This window comes from Lissotriton vulgaris, chromosome 1_2, assembly GCF_964263255.1.
Source record: "Lissotriton vulgaris chromosome 1_2, aLisVul1.2, whole genome shotgun sequence".
Classification (NCBI taxonomy): domain Eukaryota; kingdom Metazoa; phylum Chordata; class Amphibia; order Caudata; family Salamandridae; genus Lissotriton; species Lissotriton vulgaris.
In genome coordinates, this window is record NC_141686.1 from 310,855,314 (window position 1) to 310,874,689 (window position 19,376).

The following is a 19,376-nucleotide window of genomic DNA, read 5'->3' on the forward strand; positions in this document are numbered from 1 at the left end:
TCCCGTTCATAAGAAATACCACATTGACTACTGTAACCACCCTCCATTCTGTTCATAAGAAATACCCCATTGATTACTGTGACCACCCTCCATCCAATTCATAAGAAATGTTGCATCGACTACAGTAACCATCTTCCATCACGTTCATAAGAAATCCCCAATCAACTACTGTAACCATCTCATTTTCAGTTTACAGACATGTTCCCCTCATCCGATTACAGTGTGCATATCTGATCCCACTCACAGAAGGACATCCCAGATACTTGATTTTTTATGTTTTATAAGGGTGTCTGTATTTTAAACTCCTAGGAAGCAAATCAATCCACAAAAAAGATTAACTCTTGAGGGGCTTTAGCACCGAACTTGTTAAACCAAGTACTCCGTTTTAACCATGGAACTGGTCCATTGGCGGGAATAATTAAACATTCAAATGCATCATGAATTCTGTGGCCATTACATATTTTAGAGCATCCAGTCAGACATTTGTATATTTCCTAATAAGATTTCAAAATCTTTCCCTTCAAGCCAGAGTATTTTCCAAAAGCATTTCTAAACTACAACACCTAGGCAACTTAACTTCAACCCAATAGTTAAGAGCCACATGTACTGGAATCCATATTTAGACATTTCCTCATCCAGGTTCTACCAGAAGGAAATGACGCTTCCAATCCTCACTTTGTGAAAGCTTTTCAGGCTTCTAATGCCATAACTGCATTATGGTAAATCTCCTTGTCCAATATCCTTTCAATTCTGCAACAAAGGGCAGTGGAGACAAGACCGTATGTGATGTCCTGTCTCTTAATGTTGGCTTGTTAAATTGTGAAGACGACCCAGCTTAAAGAACTTTGTCACGCCTATCATAAAAAGTGGAAAGTTATCTCTTTTGAAACCCTGAAAAGGGGGACCGTTCTGCATTCCACCGCTCAATAGATAGTTTTATTGGTCTGAAGGACAAGCAAGTAGGAATGTTGTCTATCTGCTGACAAAGCACTCCACCCCCACCCCCGACTGCTGTTGGGCATGATTTTTTATCAGGGATGTCCAAACTTTGGAAGACATAAATCACGGCTGTCCAAGCCGCGGAGGACTGCACCACCCTCGAAAACTTGATTGGACCACGGGGTTTGAACCGGTGAAAACTCACGAGTGGCAGCAGCAGTTTTGAAAACTAAAGCCTGCATTTGTCTTTCTGAGGCCCACTGGAGGGCTGAGAATACCTTTTAATTAACTGCATTCTTGTGGAACCCACTGAAGGGAAAATCCAGCATGCCTTGTGAAACACTCACCTGTGAGGCCCACCGGAGGGCAATGTATTAATGAGCATGCTAGCCGCATCTGCAAGTTTTCAGTGTGCTTTTGAAAAAGGAGCTGGGGGCTCCGAAACCGGTCAAGCAAAAGGAAAGAAAATCAGGATTGCAACTAAGGCTTCCCTCAATAAAGAATTCCGTTTGAATTACTGCGCTGGAGTGCGTCTTCGCTTTTTTGGACAACTTTGGAAGATATATACATACATATCCTACAACGTTTGCCAGTAGGTAGTTATAGCTAGGACCTAGTTTCCATAGAAAGAGCGTTTTTTCCTTTGCCAATAACTCATATATATATATATATATATATATATATATATATATATATATATATATACACACACACACACACACACACACACACATATATATATATATATATACACATACACACACACACAGTCGAAGTGAACAAACATTTTAAGAAAACATGTAGGCTCCCATCATTTCTAGGGACTACAATGGCAGTATTTGTTTTTAGCCATATTTGTTTTACATTGATAAGTGACGAGCAGCTTACTTAACAAGAAAAGTTTGCGAAAACCATGACTAAACAAAAAGCATTGACAACGCCAAATGGCTGGCAGCTAACACAAGACCTATTGGCTTTGCCAATGCTCGTTTTCTGAATTGTTACTCAGCACAGGCAGGCAGCCAACAGATGTGGAGGTGGGTCATAGTGGGGGCCAGGACAGAGGTGGGGGCCAGGACAGAGGTGGGGCACAGTCCCCACTTGCCACATTGTTTGAAAGATTTTAAGGAGTCACTGAAGCATACACCTAAGCCCTTCTAACTCCACATTCACCTCTGTTACCTATTGTACCGCAGCCAGTGGGAAGGTACCTGTGGGCCGTGGAGTGTCCTGTAAAGATGTATTTACCACTCAGTGAAACACACTATCAGGCTAGCTGCTGAAATATATCTATCCCTTGATCTGTAAAGCAGCAGCTTAACAGCTTGAAATTATATTACAACCAATTGATAATATGGGGACAGTTACAGGCGAAGCTGCGATCCATATTGTTAAACTATGTCGTATTCACTTGACTGAGAGGCCTTGATGCAGTGTGTATTGTGGATGCTTTTTCTAGTGCTCTGAAGTAACCAAAAAGACATATAGCGCTACATAAGACAAGGGACAGTGTGATACTTGGAAGATCTGTGGGATTTTAAAAGACCAGAATCCAGCTTACGTCCAAGATCCACCAGGTTTTAACCTTTTCACTGTGGCGCGAATTCGCCCACAGCGCCAGTGGGGATAGTGGTTAGGCGTGACGCTCCCTTACTCATGACAGCTCCATGCCGTCATGAGTCACGGGCGGCGTGTGCTCATGACGGCTTGGAGCCGTCATGACCCCGCCCACTCACTAAATCGCCCGCACAGAATTAGTGCCGCGCATGGGCGGAGTGGCAGTAGCACACGCCGCTCGTGGCTCATGACGGCGTGGAATTTGAATAATGTTGATGCTGTTATCTCCATGCACTCCTCAGGTTTTCAACGATGTTTAAACGAGTTCTTAGTGGCGCAATCCTTGTCGCACTGTGCCTTTCAGTGCCTTGTAGTATTATGAGAGTGTGTGGTCATTAGATCACTAAGGACGCGCTCATTTAACTTGAAACCGGCGCGGTTTCTTCACCATTTACATTTTTAGGATTCAATTTTAACTTTCATAAATTGGTGAGTCTTCAAAGTTGTAGAATCATTGATTTCTTTATTGATTCAGAATTTTATACTTTTAGGTTCAAGTATATTGACGGCGTGGAGCCATCATGAGCATGGATACCTATACAAGATACACTTTCGGAACTGAGAATCTTAATGAAACTCATGTAGTTAGAGGTTATTCTGAAAATATGGCAGGCATTAGTCCGCCCGCACATTTGAGCCCCTACTCTACGGTTGCACATTTGTGAGAACCATGGAGCAATTTCAACGGAGAGGACCCTCTCTTCGGGTCTCAACCATGGTTTGTGACATTTATTAATTTATTAAGTGTTATATAGCGCGAACATGACCCTGGTGGGTATCTGAGCACTTTACAATGTGCAAGGAGACAGGTAGCATAAAGTACAACCATCCTCAGGGAAGGAACAATTTATGACAGAATCCCCCCCAAGAAACACCATAAGGTACAAGACGTACATTCAGCGAGGAGGCTTGCACCACCTCTGGAGTGACATCTCATGCCCCAACTCCTCTCTCTGATGCCCCAGCACTCCGCTGCGGCCTCCCCTCAAGCCTCCACCTGCTGCCGCTACTTACCCCTGAGGTAAAGATAGATGGGTTCCCGCTCTCCAGCATCTCTTCCAGCTCCTCGTCCGTCGTGCTCTTCCCCGCTGTTAGAGAAGGAAAAGAAAAACAGAATGTTCAGCTTCAATATATGGATCAAAACTCCAGGCGCACCCACCTTCATGAGCACGTGTGTAGCAGCAGCATCTGTACGTATGTGGCATTGAAGTAGGTCTTCAGAGAGAGGAATAGGACCATGGTTATAGCTCATTTGTGCAACAGCACATTGTTATATCCTGGCTTTGTTGTTATGCATGTAACCAACTACAAATAAACATCTAAAGATCCTCTACAGGTCTGGACTAAGTTACTACACACATTCTCAGCTCTGGGATCCCCAGATCTTCTGACGCCCCAGAACCAGTGTGGGACTGTGCTTATCACTATCGCTGGCCGCGGTGGTCCTGTGAAAACACTTGATTGGGGGAAGAGGCAATAAGCACTTCACTCCCCATAGGTATAAGCAGGGTCCCTGGAATTATGCGGCAGGCAAGGGCCAAATTATGCAGCAGGGTTGAGTACATTATGTGGCAAGAAAAGGCAAATTATGCGGCATAATGTGCCACATTTTATCGTATGACTTCATTATTTTGTCATTTTCAAACTTGTTAACATTAGTACCAGTTTAAAACCCAAATATAGCACTAACCAATACAAATGCATCTAGTCAACCTTTCTAAAGGGCCTTCCACAGCACAGCAACGCGTTTCATTGCATTTTTTTGTAACTTTTGAACTGCTTGAGCTAGAATTCTTTTGTTGGTAAAATCTGCAGATTATGCGGCAGGTGATGGATTATGTGGCAACTCAGCAAATCTATATTTATGTGAAAATCGCCACGTCTGCACAATCTCAATTCCAGTGGCCCTGGGTTTAAGTTTCTCAACCGGAAATATTGATTTTGTTGTACAACAATTCCACCTCACCAAGCACAGCAGCTTGAAACCCTCCGTGCTCTGTACAGGCACTCAGCGTACACTCTTCTGTACTGGAGCCATGCATCACATACTCACTGCTGTAGTCTGGAGGCGCACTCTGTCTCACGTTATACTCACTGGTGACTTTTTGGTGCATTGTCACCTACTCTAAAGGGTAAAGCTTTGGAGTGTGTGATGTCACCATGGTGATCACTAGTACTCACTAACAGCCCACGGTTTCTGACTGTGCTGCTGGGGAAGGGCGGGTCGAGCTCTTCTCAACGCCTGTCGTGTCTCACAGCTTCTCTTCATATCACCTGTGTAGTGTGTACTACTCGCCTCTTTCGTGTTGTGATTTAGGGCTGTGAAAAGGGACGTCCACTTTGCTTCAGTTTATTGAAGACCACGCACAAATTTGTGCCCTGTAGTGATCCAGTAATTCACGTGCAAACAGAGGTGCAAGTGGGCAGGGTCGGAGGAGCATGACGTGCCCGTGCACTATCCCACTGAGACCTCTCTGGTCACTGGTCTAACACCTCTTGGACACGAGCGATCAGCGCCAAGATGCTCCATGGAGTGTAAGTTGCGCTTTATAAAAATAAAATTACATTACATTTATGGAAAACTGTTCCAACTTTTTGCAAAAAGGCAACTGTCCCGGTACGGTTAATTCCGATAGTTTAATTGCTTCAACTGAAATGTCTTGCAGGGAGTCTCCTGTGCTGTGAAACCAAAGCGGGACAGACACCTAACATTAAAGAAGCCTTCCTGCCAGGGTGTCTGCTTGCCTGAAAGAAATGCAAACGTGCACCTCTGGTTAATGTGCAAATGTAAAGGGTGCTTGGGAGTGGTACTAGCTTTAATTGATGGAATCACTTGGAGCTTTGTGATGACAAAGATTTATTCTTTTTAGATGGTATTGCAAGGAAGTGTCCAGCAGAGCTGTCAAGTGTGTGCTTCTAAGGGACAGGCATATAATAAAATATTATGTACAGTCTGGGTATTACTAAAATCTGTATTTTGGAGACACTTTATTTGTAACCTTTTGCACATTTTGTAGCAGTCTATCTTATACCGCTTGTAATGCAAGTTTATAATAAAGACTTGCCTGTTCACAGTGCTTTCTGTCACAGGCTGGGACCTCGTAGCACTGGACATACACCAGACCACTAACTGCACAGGCACCTGCGCAGACCTATAGATCCCTTGAGTGCACACAGCTCTGCAGCCAATGCTCCCCTTTGCACACTTGCCCTTCAGTGGGGGTTTATTTACACACTAGATCTCATGATTGCACACAGCTCTGCACCTTGGCAGCCAAGGCTCCTCTTTGCACACTTGCCCTTCAGTGGTGGTTTGTTTACACACTAGATCTCGTGATTGCACACAGCTCAGCAGCTTGGGAGCCAAGGCTCCCCTTTGCACACTTGCCCTTCAGTGGTGGTTTGTTTACACACTAGAGCTCATGATTGCACACAGCTCTGCAGCTGGGGGCCAAGGCTCCCCTTTGCACGCTTGCCCTTCAGTGGTGGTTTGTTTACACACTAGAGCTCATGATTGCACACAGCTCTGCAGCTGGGGGCCAAGGCTCCCCTTTGCACACTTGCCCTTCAGTAGTGGTTTGTTTACACACTAGAGCTCATGATTGCATACAGCTCTGCAGCTTGGGGCCAAGGCTTCCCTTGTACACTTGCCCTTCAGTGGTGGTTTGTTTACACACTAGACCTCATGATTGCACACAGCTCTGCAGCTGGGAGCCAAGGCTCCCCTTTGCACACTTGCCCTTCAGTGGTGGTTTGTTTACACACTTGATCTTGTGATTGCACACAGCTCTGCAGCTGGGAGCCAATACTCCTTTGCACACTTGCTCTTCAGTGGTGGTTTGTTTACACACTTGATCTTGTGATTGCACACAGCTCTGCAGCTGGGGGCCAAGGCTCCCCTTTGCACACTTGCTCTTCAGTGGTGGTTTGTTTACACACTAGATCTTGTGATTGCACACAGCTCTGCAGCTGGGAGCCAATACTCCTTTGCACACTTGCTCTTCAGTGGTGGTTTGTTTACACACTAGATCTTGTGATTGCACACAGCTCTGCAGCTGGGGACCAAGGCTCCTTTGCACACTTGCTCTTCAGTGGTGGTTTGTTTACACACTAGATCTTGTGATTGCACACAGCTCTGCAGCTGGGAGCCAATACTCCTTTGCACACTTGCTCTTCAGTGGTGGTTTGTTTACACACTAGATCTTGTGATTGCACACAGCTCTGCAGCTGGGGGCCAAGGCTCCCCTTGCACACTTGCTCTTCAGTGGTGGTTTGTTTACACACTATATCTCATGATTGCACACAGCTCTGCACCTTGGCAGCCAAGGCTCCCCTTTGCACACTTGCCCTTCAGTGGTGGTTTGTTTCCACACTAGATCTTGTGATTGCACACAGCTCTGCACCTTGGCAGCCCTTTGCACACTTGCCCTTCAGTGGTGGTTTGTTTACACACTAGATCTTGTGATTGCACACATCTCTGCAGCTGGGAGCCAAGGCTCCCCTTGCACACTTGCTCTTCAGTGTTGGTTTGTTTACACACTAGATCTTGTGATTGCACACAGCTCTGCAGCTTGGGAGCCAAGGCTCTTTTGCACACTTGCCCTTCAGTGGTGGTTTGTTTCCACACTAGATCTCGTGATTGTACAAAGCTCTGCAGCAGGGGGCCAAGGCTCCCCTTGCACACTTGCTCTTCAGTGGTGGTTTGTTTACACACTAGATCCCTTGAGGGCACAATGCTCCTGTGCACACTTGCTCTTCAGTGGTGGTTTGTTTACACTCGATCCCTTGAGTGCACAAGGCTCCCTTTGCTCTTCAGTGGGAGGTTGTTTGCACACTCAGGGCTTGCTCTCCGAGGTGGTGCAGGCCAGGAGAATCCGTGCACTCACTGCTCACACCCTGGTGAAGGCCTGACTGGTGTTTTTATTTATACAGGAGCGAGTTTGTGTTTATCATTTCAGGCATGTGAATCAAGAGGAGTAAAGCAAGTTTGAAAGGCCAAGCATCCCTGGAAACAACCAATCAGACTGAAGGCCACCCTAGGGGTGACGGTAGTCAGTGCAATAGGTTCTCTGCATCCTTTCTGACCCCAAATGCCAGGCTCAAACTGCCAGACAGGAAGTACAGCAATGTTACCACCACAACTCAAACTCGGTATTAGGACAACTCGGTGGGTATAGTCAAAACTGCAGACCTCACACCAGTCACCCACCAAAATTACCTCCGTTCTACCAGAAAGCAATATGGAGGGGGTTACTGGTTAGCAAAAGGGCACTTTGGGCAGGGGTGGAAATGGGCAGAGAAGAAGAGCTTGGACCCAGTTCTGAGGGAGGTCTTCATCGCAACATTGAAAGGTGTAGTTCAGAACAGGATGCCAGGGCGCACATCTGTACAGATGTGCGCCAGGGCACACATGGACCAGGGCGTACATTGTACAGATGTGCCAAGGCGCACATTGTACAGATGTGAGAGGACGCACATTGTACAGATTTAAAGGCCTCAGATGAGCCACGGCGCACATCTGTACAGATACGAGCCAGGGCGCACACCTGTACAGATGTGAGCCAGGGCGCACACCTGTACAGATGTGAGCCAGGGCGCACACCTGGACAGATGTGAGCCAGGGCGCACACCTGTACAGATGTGAGCCAGGGCGCACACCTGTACAGATGTGAGCCAGGGCGCACACCTGTACAGATGTGAGCCAGGGCGCACACCTGGACAGATGTGAGCCAGGGCGCACACCTGGACAGATGTGCGAGGGCGCACATTGGACAGATGTGCGAGGACGCACATTGGACAGATGTGAGAGGACGCACATTGGACCGATGTGAGAGGACGCACATTGGACCGATGTGAGAGGACGCACATTGGACAGATGTGAGGACGCACATTGTGCAGATTTTCGAGGGCCTCAGATGAGCGAGGGCGTACATGGTACAGAGGAACCAAGGAGCACTTTGTACAGATGAGCCAGGGCGCACATCATATGGATGAGAGATGGCGCACATCGTACAGATGTGCCAGGGCCCACATCATATGGATGAACCAGGGTGCGCACATCTGTACAGACGTGAGCCAGGGTGCGCACATCTGTACAGACGTGAGCCAGGGTGCGCACATCTGTACAGACGTGAGCCAGGGCGCGCACATCTGTACAGACGTGAGCCAGGGCGCGCACATCTGTACAGACGTGAGCCAGGGCGCGCACATCTGTACAGACGTGAGCCAGGGCGCGCACATCTGTACAGACGTGCCAGGGCGCGCACATCTGTACAGACGTGCCAGGGCGCGCACATCTGTACAGACGTGCCAGGGCGCGCACATCTGTACAGACGTGCCAGGGCGCGCACATCTGTACAGACGTGCCAGGGCGCGCACATCTGTACAGACGTGCCAGGGCGCACATCTGTACAGACGTGCCAGGGCGCACATCTGTACAGACGTGCCAGGGCGCACATCTGTACAGACGTGCCAGGGCGCACATCTGTACAGACGTGCCAGGGCGCACATTGTACAGATGTGAGGGTGCAGATTGTACAGATGAGCGAGGGCACACATTGTACAGATGTGAGGGGACGCACATTATACAGATACGCGAGGGCTCACATTGGCTCCCCAAGCCGCCCAGAAACGTATCAGAAAAAGACTCGGTGGGATCTAGTCGGGGAACCTCTTCAGATCCTTCTTGGAACCCAACCTCATTACCACAAAACCCACCAACAGGTTTCAAAACCACCTCACATATTGTGAGAGGGGTTGCAAAGCTGAAAATACATCCATTATGTACAGTGCCACCCGGTCACTACTATACATTGTGATACAATCACACAGCGAGTGCCGGGCGCGGTCCGAGGGCATAAATAAATGCCATAGCAGCCGCCAGGCACTATAACCTATATCAGTAACCAGCGTCTGCATCAGTCATTGGCGCACAGACTATACCGCTGCGTCTACCGTGACGTCAGAGCCACGAGGGCTCAGCATTGGTGAAGAGGTCAGTCACGCCCACACTGGTGCATTTGACAGCCCACCATCCGCAGGGGACGAGGAGGAGTTGGAACCAGCATTTCCATCCTAAGCTAAACCCAGACTATGAGCGGTTCAAGCTGTGATGGGCGCGACAGACTGAGAACAAGTCCGTCAATGTATTCTATGCAGGTCTCAGAAACTAGCGAGCATGTGCGTCAACACTGGCCAACCTGTAGACATCCGGGCACAGCATATGCGATCCTGGTTCTGGCAAGGTCCCCTGAGCTGACAAGCAGCTGGGCTGACGACATGGAGGTGGGTCTCGCGAGAGAGGGGCTGGTGGACGCTATCCAGAGAGGGCCCGGTCACCCCAGCCCTCTATGACAACCAGAGGGCAGGTGTGGCAACTACAGTCTAGAGCACCAGATGTCTGCCCAGCTCGAGGTTGCTCGTGCTCTGGCTGCGGGTGGCTGATCCACTACGCCAAAGTGTGCCAAAGCGCAGTGGAAGGCCCAAGAACGGTGAACAGGGGTTGGCTGAGGGCAGCCCTGTTAGAGCCATCGATTGATGAGGAACGACACGAAGGCCAGCCATCACGGAGCAGTCTGGGAGCCCATTCGGTGCTTGATAAATATGATGACCCTTCCACCTGCGACCACTGGTGGAGAAGGAACTGTGGGACCTGGAGCACCAGGATGTGATCGAGAAATTCACCAGGTCCAAGAATTGGGTCTCACCCCCTGCAGCAACCTGGGGCTATTCTGCTTTCGGTAGACATGCACCTCTCCAATAAAGTCACTCAGTACGAACAGCATATCACCCCTCCTATGGACGACATTGTGGTGAACCTGAATGGCACACAATGGTTTTCAAAACGGGATCTCAATGCCGGCTACCATCAGCTGGAGTTGGATCCAGCCAGTCGTCATATAATGATGTTCTCGAGACACATGGGCCTTAGACGATACCAGCGGCTAAATGTCATACCCTCGGCAGCAGAGGTGTGTTGGAGCACCATAAGTGAGACCCTCTCCTGCCTTGTAGGTGTTTAAACATCAGTGACGACATCCTGATCTTTTCTGAGACTAGGGAGGAGCATCATGTACAACTCAGAGCGACTCTGGAGAGGTTGGTGGACTGTGGACTGACATTCCCCAAGAAGTGTTTGTTCTACAAGAATTCCATTAACTTCTTTGGATACGTGTTCTCAAGAGAAGAGCTGAAGGTGTACTCCAGAAAGGAGGAAGCAATACGGAAGTAGTCAGCTCCCCAGACTGCTAGGGAGGTGAGGAGTTTCCTTGGGATGGCGACCTACAGTGGCCGATTCACTCTGAACTAGCCCATTTTGTCCAAACCCCTGATAGCCCTTACAAAGTCGGATGCTAGCTGGGAGTTGATGGAATACACCAACATGGCATTTCGCTAGGTGAAAGATGCCTTACTGGCACATACCACTATGGCTTACTTTGACCCAAGATGCAAGATTGAACTTTTAGTAGAAGGAAGCCCTGAAGGGCTTGGGGGTTGTCCTCTTGCAGGTGAAAAGTGAAAGATCATGGGTCCCGATTGCGTATGCCAGCAGAGCACTGTCAGGCACGGTAGCTCGATATCCTCATATAGAGCAAGAGGCATTGGCAATCCAGTGGGCCTGCCACAAATCCCATCTGTACTTGTGCGGACAGCCCTCCAACGTCATCACAGATCACAAACCACTTGCCCCAATCTTCACAGGGACATATTGACATGCCCTGCCCCACATTGAGCGGTGGGCAGTGCAACTCCAGCCGTATTCCGTTGAAATAGTGTACCGCCCAGGAGTGAACAACCCGGCGAACTACATATCTCGCCACCCCGAGGATCAGCCTGGCAGGATTTGTACAGATGGTTGTATATGGTGCATGTTCCAGGGCGCTGCTGATCGAGAAAATCATGGATGCAACTATGATGGACAGAAGATTGTTCAAAGACAAAGGGGTGCTCCTTCGGGAGCAGTGGTGTAACGTTATGGACAGTGCTGGGTCACTGATGCTAATTGAACAAACAACTATGACCCTGCTCTGCAGGGTCAGAGATGAGCTGAGCACCAGTAGTTAAGTACTACTGTTACAAGGGAGGTGCATTGTAGTGCCTCAAAGCGTGTGGTCCAGGGCCGTAAACTTGGCTCACCAAGGTCATGAAGGAGTGGTAAAGACCGAGGCGCGATTGCGAGACAGAATCTGGTTCCCAGGAATGGACACCATCATAGATGAAAGGGTGAAGAGTTGTCCTTTCTGCTCGATCACCAGTGGGAAATCACAGCCTGGTAGCCAGGAGGCCCATAGGAATGAATGTGAAGTCATTCTCAATTTGATATTCGCAATTTTGAATCACAAATTTAGAATAATTTCAAGGGTGCAAGGGTGTCATAAGGACACCCTGATGCACCCCTGAAATGAACATGTGTGCGCATATGGCGCACATACATACATACATGCCATAACGCCCACAGCGAAGGGGTTAAGGTGAAATCGCAAAACTTGATTGCTTCTTACATAGCATTTAAGGAATCGCAATTTGCAATTCCTTAAATGCGGTCGCAAAATTAAGGAATCGCACATTTTGCGATTCCTTAATTTTGCAATGCGATTTTCATCATACATCACATTTTCAGTTGTTTTAGTCGCAAACGCTACTTTTTTGCGAATCGCAAAGTTTGCGACTAAAAAAACGGATGATACATCTGCCACCAAATGTGTATGGTGTAAATAAAGTTTGTGATTTTCAGCTAAAAAAAAGATGGAAGGGATGTAGAGTGCCACTCAGCCTCTTCTATACATTGTGTTATAATCACTCTGCACGGGCCAGGTGCGGTCCAAAGGCATAAATAACACCCGAGCTGCCACTCTGGGCACTCCAGGTATATCAATAACCAGTGTCTCTGTCAGTCGTCGGTGCACAGATTAAACCGCCGTGGCCTACCTTCAAGTCAGAGCCATGAGGGCTCTGCACAATACATGTGAGAGACCTTCAGTCCAGGCTTTTTAACCAAGAGCAAGTTGCATTCTGGGACTTGTAGTTCAACTTTTAAGAATGCAGTTATGAGCTCAGCAATCCCAGCCTGCATAGTGGTAGTCTGAAACTCCAGGATTGGTTTGCATGCGACCGGAGCTTCTTGGATGTATACTGCATTTATGGCACAGTAGTAAAACGTTTCTGGACAAGATTTGAGCACAGTCTGATTAAGGGTTTAAGTATGGGGGTTAGGAAGAGTAGAAAGCAGGGCTCAGAGGGACAGCACTCACTTATCTCCAGCTGCCGCTGTATCCGGCCTTTGCTGCGCTCCCGAAAGTCCACCTGGGCCTCGTTGTACTTGGTCATGACGTCCACAAACTTCCGGGAGAGGACGGAGTGCTGAGAAGAGAATGTACAGGACATGTGAGCTACATTGTGACAGAAACATTGACAGTGTTACGATGCAGCACATCCCTGAACAACAAGCATGCAACATGCCAGGCTGATGGAGCATTTATATCACCAAGCAAACACCCTTGTACACTCCCACCACCCTCGCAAAAGCAGAACCATGCATGGACTCCATAGAATGAACACCCCTTCAAAGCGCAATCTACATGCGCTCTGAAGGATCAAACCATACACCTGACCCATACACCACCCCACGCATTGTGCAGGAGAAGCCTCTCTACCGTGACATGCTGAGCACGTGAAACATGGCATGTGAACCCTCTACCATGAAAACCAAGAATGTGAACCCTCTACCATGACAAACCCAGCACTCTGTGGGTTCATGTGCCCTGGTGACGCTCACAAGCAATCAGAAGAGGTGCTCACTCAGGGAACACAGCACTTTACCCTCCTGTGTTGTGGCTCCGCAGTATAGGTGGTGTGGAGAGTGCACCCCTCTCCCCCAACCCTCCCCGGGTGAATAGGTGGCTTTTTACGGAGTGTTAGCGAGTGTCAGACACATTCAGTCACAAGGATGGGAGAGGTCTTCAGTGGCCATCAATTCGCACACAGGCCACTCAGGAAAGGATGTCACTGTAAGCACTGGTTCTTGGCATTTAGTGCTGTAGATTCACATGCTCCCACAAAACACACTGTCTAAATGAGGGTCTAAGGTCAATCTGAGCTCCCACTCACTGTCTAATGAAGAAGAAAACCTTCTCAACCGTGGGCTGGGTTTTGTGGCAACCCACGAGGGTGATCAATTCAACACTCAAGTTGAAATCTCCAAACTATTCAGGAAGGTTAGACTCCACTACTTCTTTGCGAAACAGAACCCTGGAGAAAATACAGAATCTGTCGTCAACACTGGTCTTAAAAAACCGTCGACCTTTAATCCCACGACTATTGGATTACCTACCAGAGTCCAAACTTTTGAAGCGGCGGTGGAAACAGACATCGATTTACTCTTCAAAACAAAGAAATCAAGACCCTTTGTCAATTTACCTAACAAAGAAAGACTAGCCCTGCAGGCCTTAACAACCAATGAAGCAATCATAATAAAGCCTGCAGACAAAGGCGGTGCAATTGTTATCTTAGACAAAGAAACTTACAGACAAGAATGCCTTAGACAACTACAAGATCGAAAGTCCTATCTACCTCTAAAAGACGATCCCACAGAGAGACTGAAGACCAAGATCAGCCAACTAGTGGAAGAGGCAACATCAGAAGGATGGATCACTCCCCAAGAAGGTCAATATCTGTGTACCTCCCATCCATCGATCCCTTATTTCTATTGCCTGCCAAAGGTGCATAAACCGCAGAGACCACCACCCGGGAGACCAATCATCTCTGGCATTGGATCGGTTTTGGAGCCATTATCCACATTTGTTGACTATTTTCTCAACCCTATTGTCAAAGAGATGCCAACATACCTCAAGGACACGAAAGATATGTTACGACTGCTTCCAAACATAAACTTTGACACCTCTATGGATCTACTCGTGTCCTTCGATGTAGAGTCCTTATATACATCCATTCCTCAAACAGAGACCCTGGAAGTGGTGGGTAACATACTCCAAGAAAGGGATTTGCAATCGATAACTCCAGTTGCCTTCATCATGAACCTAGCCGAGCTGGCGATGAAAGAAAATTATTTTAAATTCGAGGATACCATCTATCTCCAGACCTCTGGAACCAGCATGGGCAGCGTTTTCGCGCCCAGTCTGGCGAATCTATACGTCCATGTATTAGAACAGACCAAGATATTGAATCAAGACAATCCCTACTATGTATCGCTTCGTGTTTGGAAGCGGTACATAGACAATATCTTTGTCGTATGGAGAGGCTCTGAGGCCAGCCTATTGGAATTCCACAGTTGGCTAAATAATTGCAATGAATTCCTGAAATTTACAGTAGAATCCAGCAGAAAAGAACTGCCCTTCTTGGACCTCCTTATAGTGGCAACAGATGACGGGTTAACAACAGAGCTGTATAGGAACCCCATGGCACGTAATGCGCTCCTCAATTTCGAAAGCTGTCATCCCAGAGCCCTCAGGGAAAACCTGCCCTTCGGGCAGTTCCTGAGGCTCAAGAGGAACTGCTCCAATAAAGAAGCTTTTGAGAAACACTCAGAGACACTTTCTGAATATCTGCGAGAAAAAAAAAAAAAAAAAAAAAAAAAGTATCCTGCAAAGATCATCCGCCAATCCAAGAAAAGGGCGTCAAACAACAACAGGGACGCCCTACTGGACATTGCTATCCCAAAAGAAAAAACTAAAAGGATGACATTTGTGAATACTTTTCACACAAAATCGAACGAGGTTCGGAAAATCATAACCAAACACTGGTCCATTCTGAACACTAGTGGAGACAGCTTACCTCCTCCCCTATTTGCTTTTAAGAGAGGACCCAACATAAAAGACCACCTGGTCCACACCAGACCAAAAAACAAATCATCCAGACAAATCGGCACCCTGTGGGATCTGCCTCCGGTACAGGGACACCATCCTTGCAGTAATTGTTCGGCATGTCCCCAAACAACTAAGTCCACCAGTGTTGACATCGGAACCATGCGACCATGGCAACAGCGCAAATTCACCAATTGCAATAGTGAGAACACCATCTATATGATCACTTGCCCGTGCCCTAAGAGGTACGTGGGCATGACAACTCGAAAAACAAAAATAAGAATTGGTGAACACAAGAGTACTGTCCGATGCCGCAAACAAGCGACACGCTTAACAGCTCACTTCTTGGAAAAGGGACACAGTCCTAGTGACTTCACATGGACCATATTGTTTCAGCCTACCATACCGGACCACTGTCCTGATGTGGGCAAGTTTCTGTTTAGAATCGAACAGAAATGGGTCTACAAACTGAACAGTGACAAGGAGGGTCTGAATGAACCGACACCATGGATGTCATTATAACTGGGTCTGATCCTGTCCGTAAACAAATTGGTGGAATAATATCTCTATTGAAAGAGAGATCCTTTCTTTTACAACAAAACAAAAATCTAGAACTACTGTTTTTCTTCTGCTTTTTTGAAAGGAAACTACGATTCCCAGCACACACCATACCTGCTCGTCAAGCTTCATTGATATACCCGCCCTTTTCTCTCGTTCGGTGCCTCCCCAGAATAGCCCAGAGGGACGTTGGGAGACACCGACGGAGAGGTGAGTGTGTGAGAGGTCTTTACTGACAGTGATGCCGGCCACATAAACGATAATACCTCGCTACGATCTCGTGGCTTTCTAAGCTTAAACGCCCGAGCATATCACTAGAAAACGCCCCTAGCGAGTCTTGTGTGTAGACGTGGCAAGGGGTACAGCGTTTACATAATTACATACTCGTAACGAGAGATTGTTCACCTACTTAGTCTTTTACCTGTACCGTTAGCAAAGAGTTTTGACGAATAGACTTACTTGTTTAAATTTAAAATATAAGAATCAGCATTCCTTGCCTTGTTTTACTGAATCGGTTGAGTGTCTCTATGATTGTATTTTGCTAACAGAGCGGTGCTCCTTATTTACCTGAGCTGCAGCCAGGTGAGGTGAGGCGCCATCCCCACAAATATTGGGTGAGTGTTATCATGTCCACTAAAAATGTATATACGTGACCACAGGAATAGCGCAACTTTGGGAGTGCATTCTTTGATATATGTTGTTTTTCTCTTTTCTTTTTCCTTATCCATATGACTTTCCTAGATTGTGGTGGAGAATCAACACCTGACACTCAGGTGAAATTTTTCCCTTTTATTTCTTTATCACTTAATCATGCAAGCAGTAGCAACATCTAGGTCCTGATGAATGCATAGGAAACCTTCCGTTTATATGCAGAAACATGTCGACCACTTGCCAGTAGATATTTTGTCAAATCTACTTTTCACTTGTTTTTAGACTTGGGGGTCTGAGAGAAACTAATAAAGCACTTATTCTACTCAGTTCCACCTAATTTTACTCACTTCCACTCTTTTTCACTGCACTGCTTTCTTTCAGTTGTAACTATCATTTCAACACCATATCGATACCACCCAGAAAAATAAACGACATCGGTCTCCTCACTCACACAGTCTTCACACTCCACATAGTGTGACTGATCACGTGTACTAACTCCTGGGTAAGGAGGACCCAAATGATGTGATAGTTGTGGTACAGAACGGCAACTGATGGAAAAATTCCTACCCTGGTTGCATGTTGAGCATATGAGTAGTTGAATGGTTTTCACACATGAATAATACACAATCTAACCTGTAAGTCATATGGTGGTCAGTCTAGAGTAAAAACACTCAGTTGTGACTCCTGGATACCTTTTGTTGTAGTGATTCACATGCTCCGCCATCTAGTGCAGGCTTCAGATCATTACAAGTTGCTTTTTTCCCCAAGAAGCTTTCTTCGAGTCACAAGGCTGTGTAACTCCCTCCTCTTGGGAATATTGCGCAGGGTCATCGCGCATCTTCCGACTGTTTTGCCGTGGGTAGGTTAGAATGTGAGAATGCAGTCTATGTAAACATTGAGCTATCCATGCGTTAGTATGAAATAAAGTGTATGAACTGCACCAACACAGGAATTTTGTGGGGAGGAGGGATGGTGCATGTGAATCTACAACACTACATGCCAAGAACATATGTTTACAGGTAAAGTAACAATCTGTTCGAGGCATGTGTGCTGTAGATACAAATGCTTTGCATAGACTGTAAAGCAGTCCCTCTCTCTAGGCTGGGGGTTACAGTTGTCTGAAAAAGAGTTTTAAGCACTGCTTGACCTACATTTGATTGTTGGCTGCAAATACATCCACACAATAATATTTTGTGAAGCTGTGTGGAGTAGACCATGTTGCTGCTTTACAAGTATCAGCAATAGGAATGTTCCCTTAAAATGCCATGGTAGCTCCAATTTTCGTAGTGGCGTGTGCTTTAGGAGGACAGTTAAGAGTCATTTAGCCTTTGCATAGCATGCCAATATGCATTTAACTATCCATCTTGAAATGCCGGATTTAGAAATTGCTTTTTCTAAACAAAGAGGTGCAAAGGCAACAAACAATTGTTTCGTTTTTCTAAATGATTTAGTCCTGTATATTTAATACATTAATGCCCTTTTTACATCTAAAGTGTGTAAATGCCCTTCCTGCAACTGTATCTGGTTGTAGGAGAAAAACAGAGAAATCAACGGATTGATTATTAATTATTATGGAAATTGTATTCTACTTTTGGTTGTAATGTAGGGTTAGTTCTAAGCACTACCCTGTCCCTATGTAGTTGAAAGAAAGGTTCTTCTAGGGTTAACGCCTGAAAGATGGAAGTCTAGGAGGAATTATTCTTTTAAGTCCCTCCATAAAAGCTTTTATGACAGTAATTTTAAAGACAATGTGTGTTGGCTATTTTGGAAATATGCGGCAATAGCTGCAAGATGTAATCTCATACACGTATATGCTAATCCTGCAGTTTGTAGATGCAATAGGTATAAAATAAGGGTTTGTACCTTTGCCTGAAGAGGGTTAACATTTTGTTTGTGTCCGAACATAAAGCTTTTTCATTGTGCTGCATAATATTACTTTGTAGTTGGTTTACGAGCCTGTTTAAGAATGTTCAGTTTTTGCCCCCAAAGCCTCCTTTCTACATGGGTGAAGTGTGTGTCATCCTGTGTGGAAAGGGGGGTTCGTCATTTTGGACACTGAACTTGTTGGGGACTGGGGACACTCGTCTTCTCCTCTTCTGCTTCTTCTGTCGAGAGCGGCCATCTTGCTCCTTTGTTCTGCCTGAAGTGTACCCGCGGCGATGGTCATGCTTGGAGGGATTTCGACGTTCAGGCCAGGGCTGAAGGTGCTCCTCTCGTCGGCTTTGCTTGATCGACTGGCGGAGACCCGGACTGTACTGCATTTTGCTATGTTGATTGCGTTGCATGTGCTGCTCTTCCCCACTTAAGATTGCGATTACTATGTTCTGTTTTTCTTGTCGATGGGGTGGCGGTTTTGTCCTGGCCCGGGGTTCTGAGTGTGAATGATTTTTTACCCTACTCTGGCTCTATGTCTTCCGAATTTATTATTGCGCACGATGTAGAATTATTCATGGCTGGGGAGTCCGGGAGGTCTGATATTGGGTGGGCTCCTCCCCTCCTTCTTTTTATGGGAGTCATAGATTAGTTTACTCTTTTCTTACTCCCTATATTTCAAGTGTTAGTTTTTCTTTTCTTTCTTCCTTGTCTCTATATTTCGGGTTCTTTATCGGGCGACAGACACACTGCTAGTGGGGGTAGGCCGTAGCCTTTGCATGCGTGTAGGGTGGGGGGTGCAACTTAGTTTATTTTATTTCGTTTCTATGGGCCTTATTTTTCTCTTTTTATTTGCGCTTTTCTTACCCTATTTCTGTCCTGGGTCCGCGATAGGGGTTAGTATGGAGTGGGTGTCGATGT

General features: G+C 46.7%; 1 protein-coding gene across 7 annotated transcripts in view; it reads right to left on the reverse strand.

Moving 5' to 3' along the window:
* Positions 1 to 19,376, reverse strand: part of STX3 (syntaxin 3) — a 251,816-nt gene that overhangs the window by 45,160 nt on the left and 187,280 nt on the right. For all 7 annotated transcript variants that reach the window (XM_086953333.1, XM_086953330.1, XM_086953332.1 and 4 more), the window contains exons 6-7: positions 12,807 to 12,915; positions 3,571 to 3,644 (exon numbers count right to left, since the gene is read on the reverse strand). In XM_086953333.1, the coding sequence (XP_086809459.1) occupies positions 3,571 to 3,644; positions 12,807 to 12,915 (183 nt within the window). The remainder of the gene's footprint in view (positions 1 to 3,570; positions 3,645 to 12,806; positions 12,916 to 19,376) is intronic.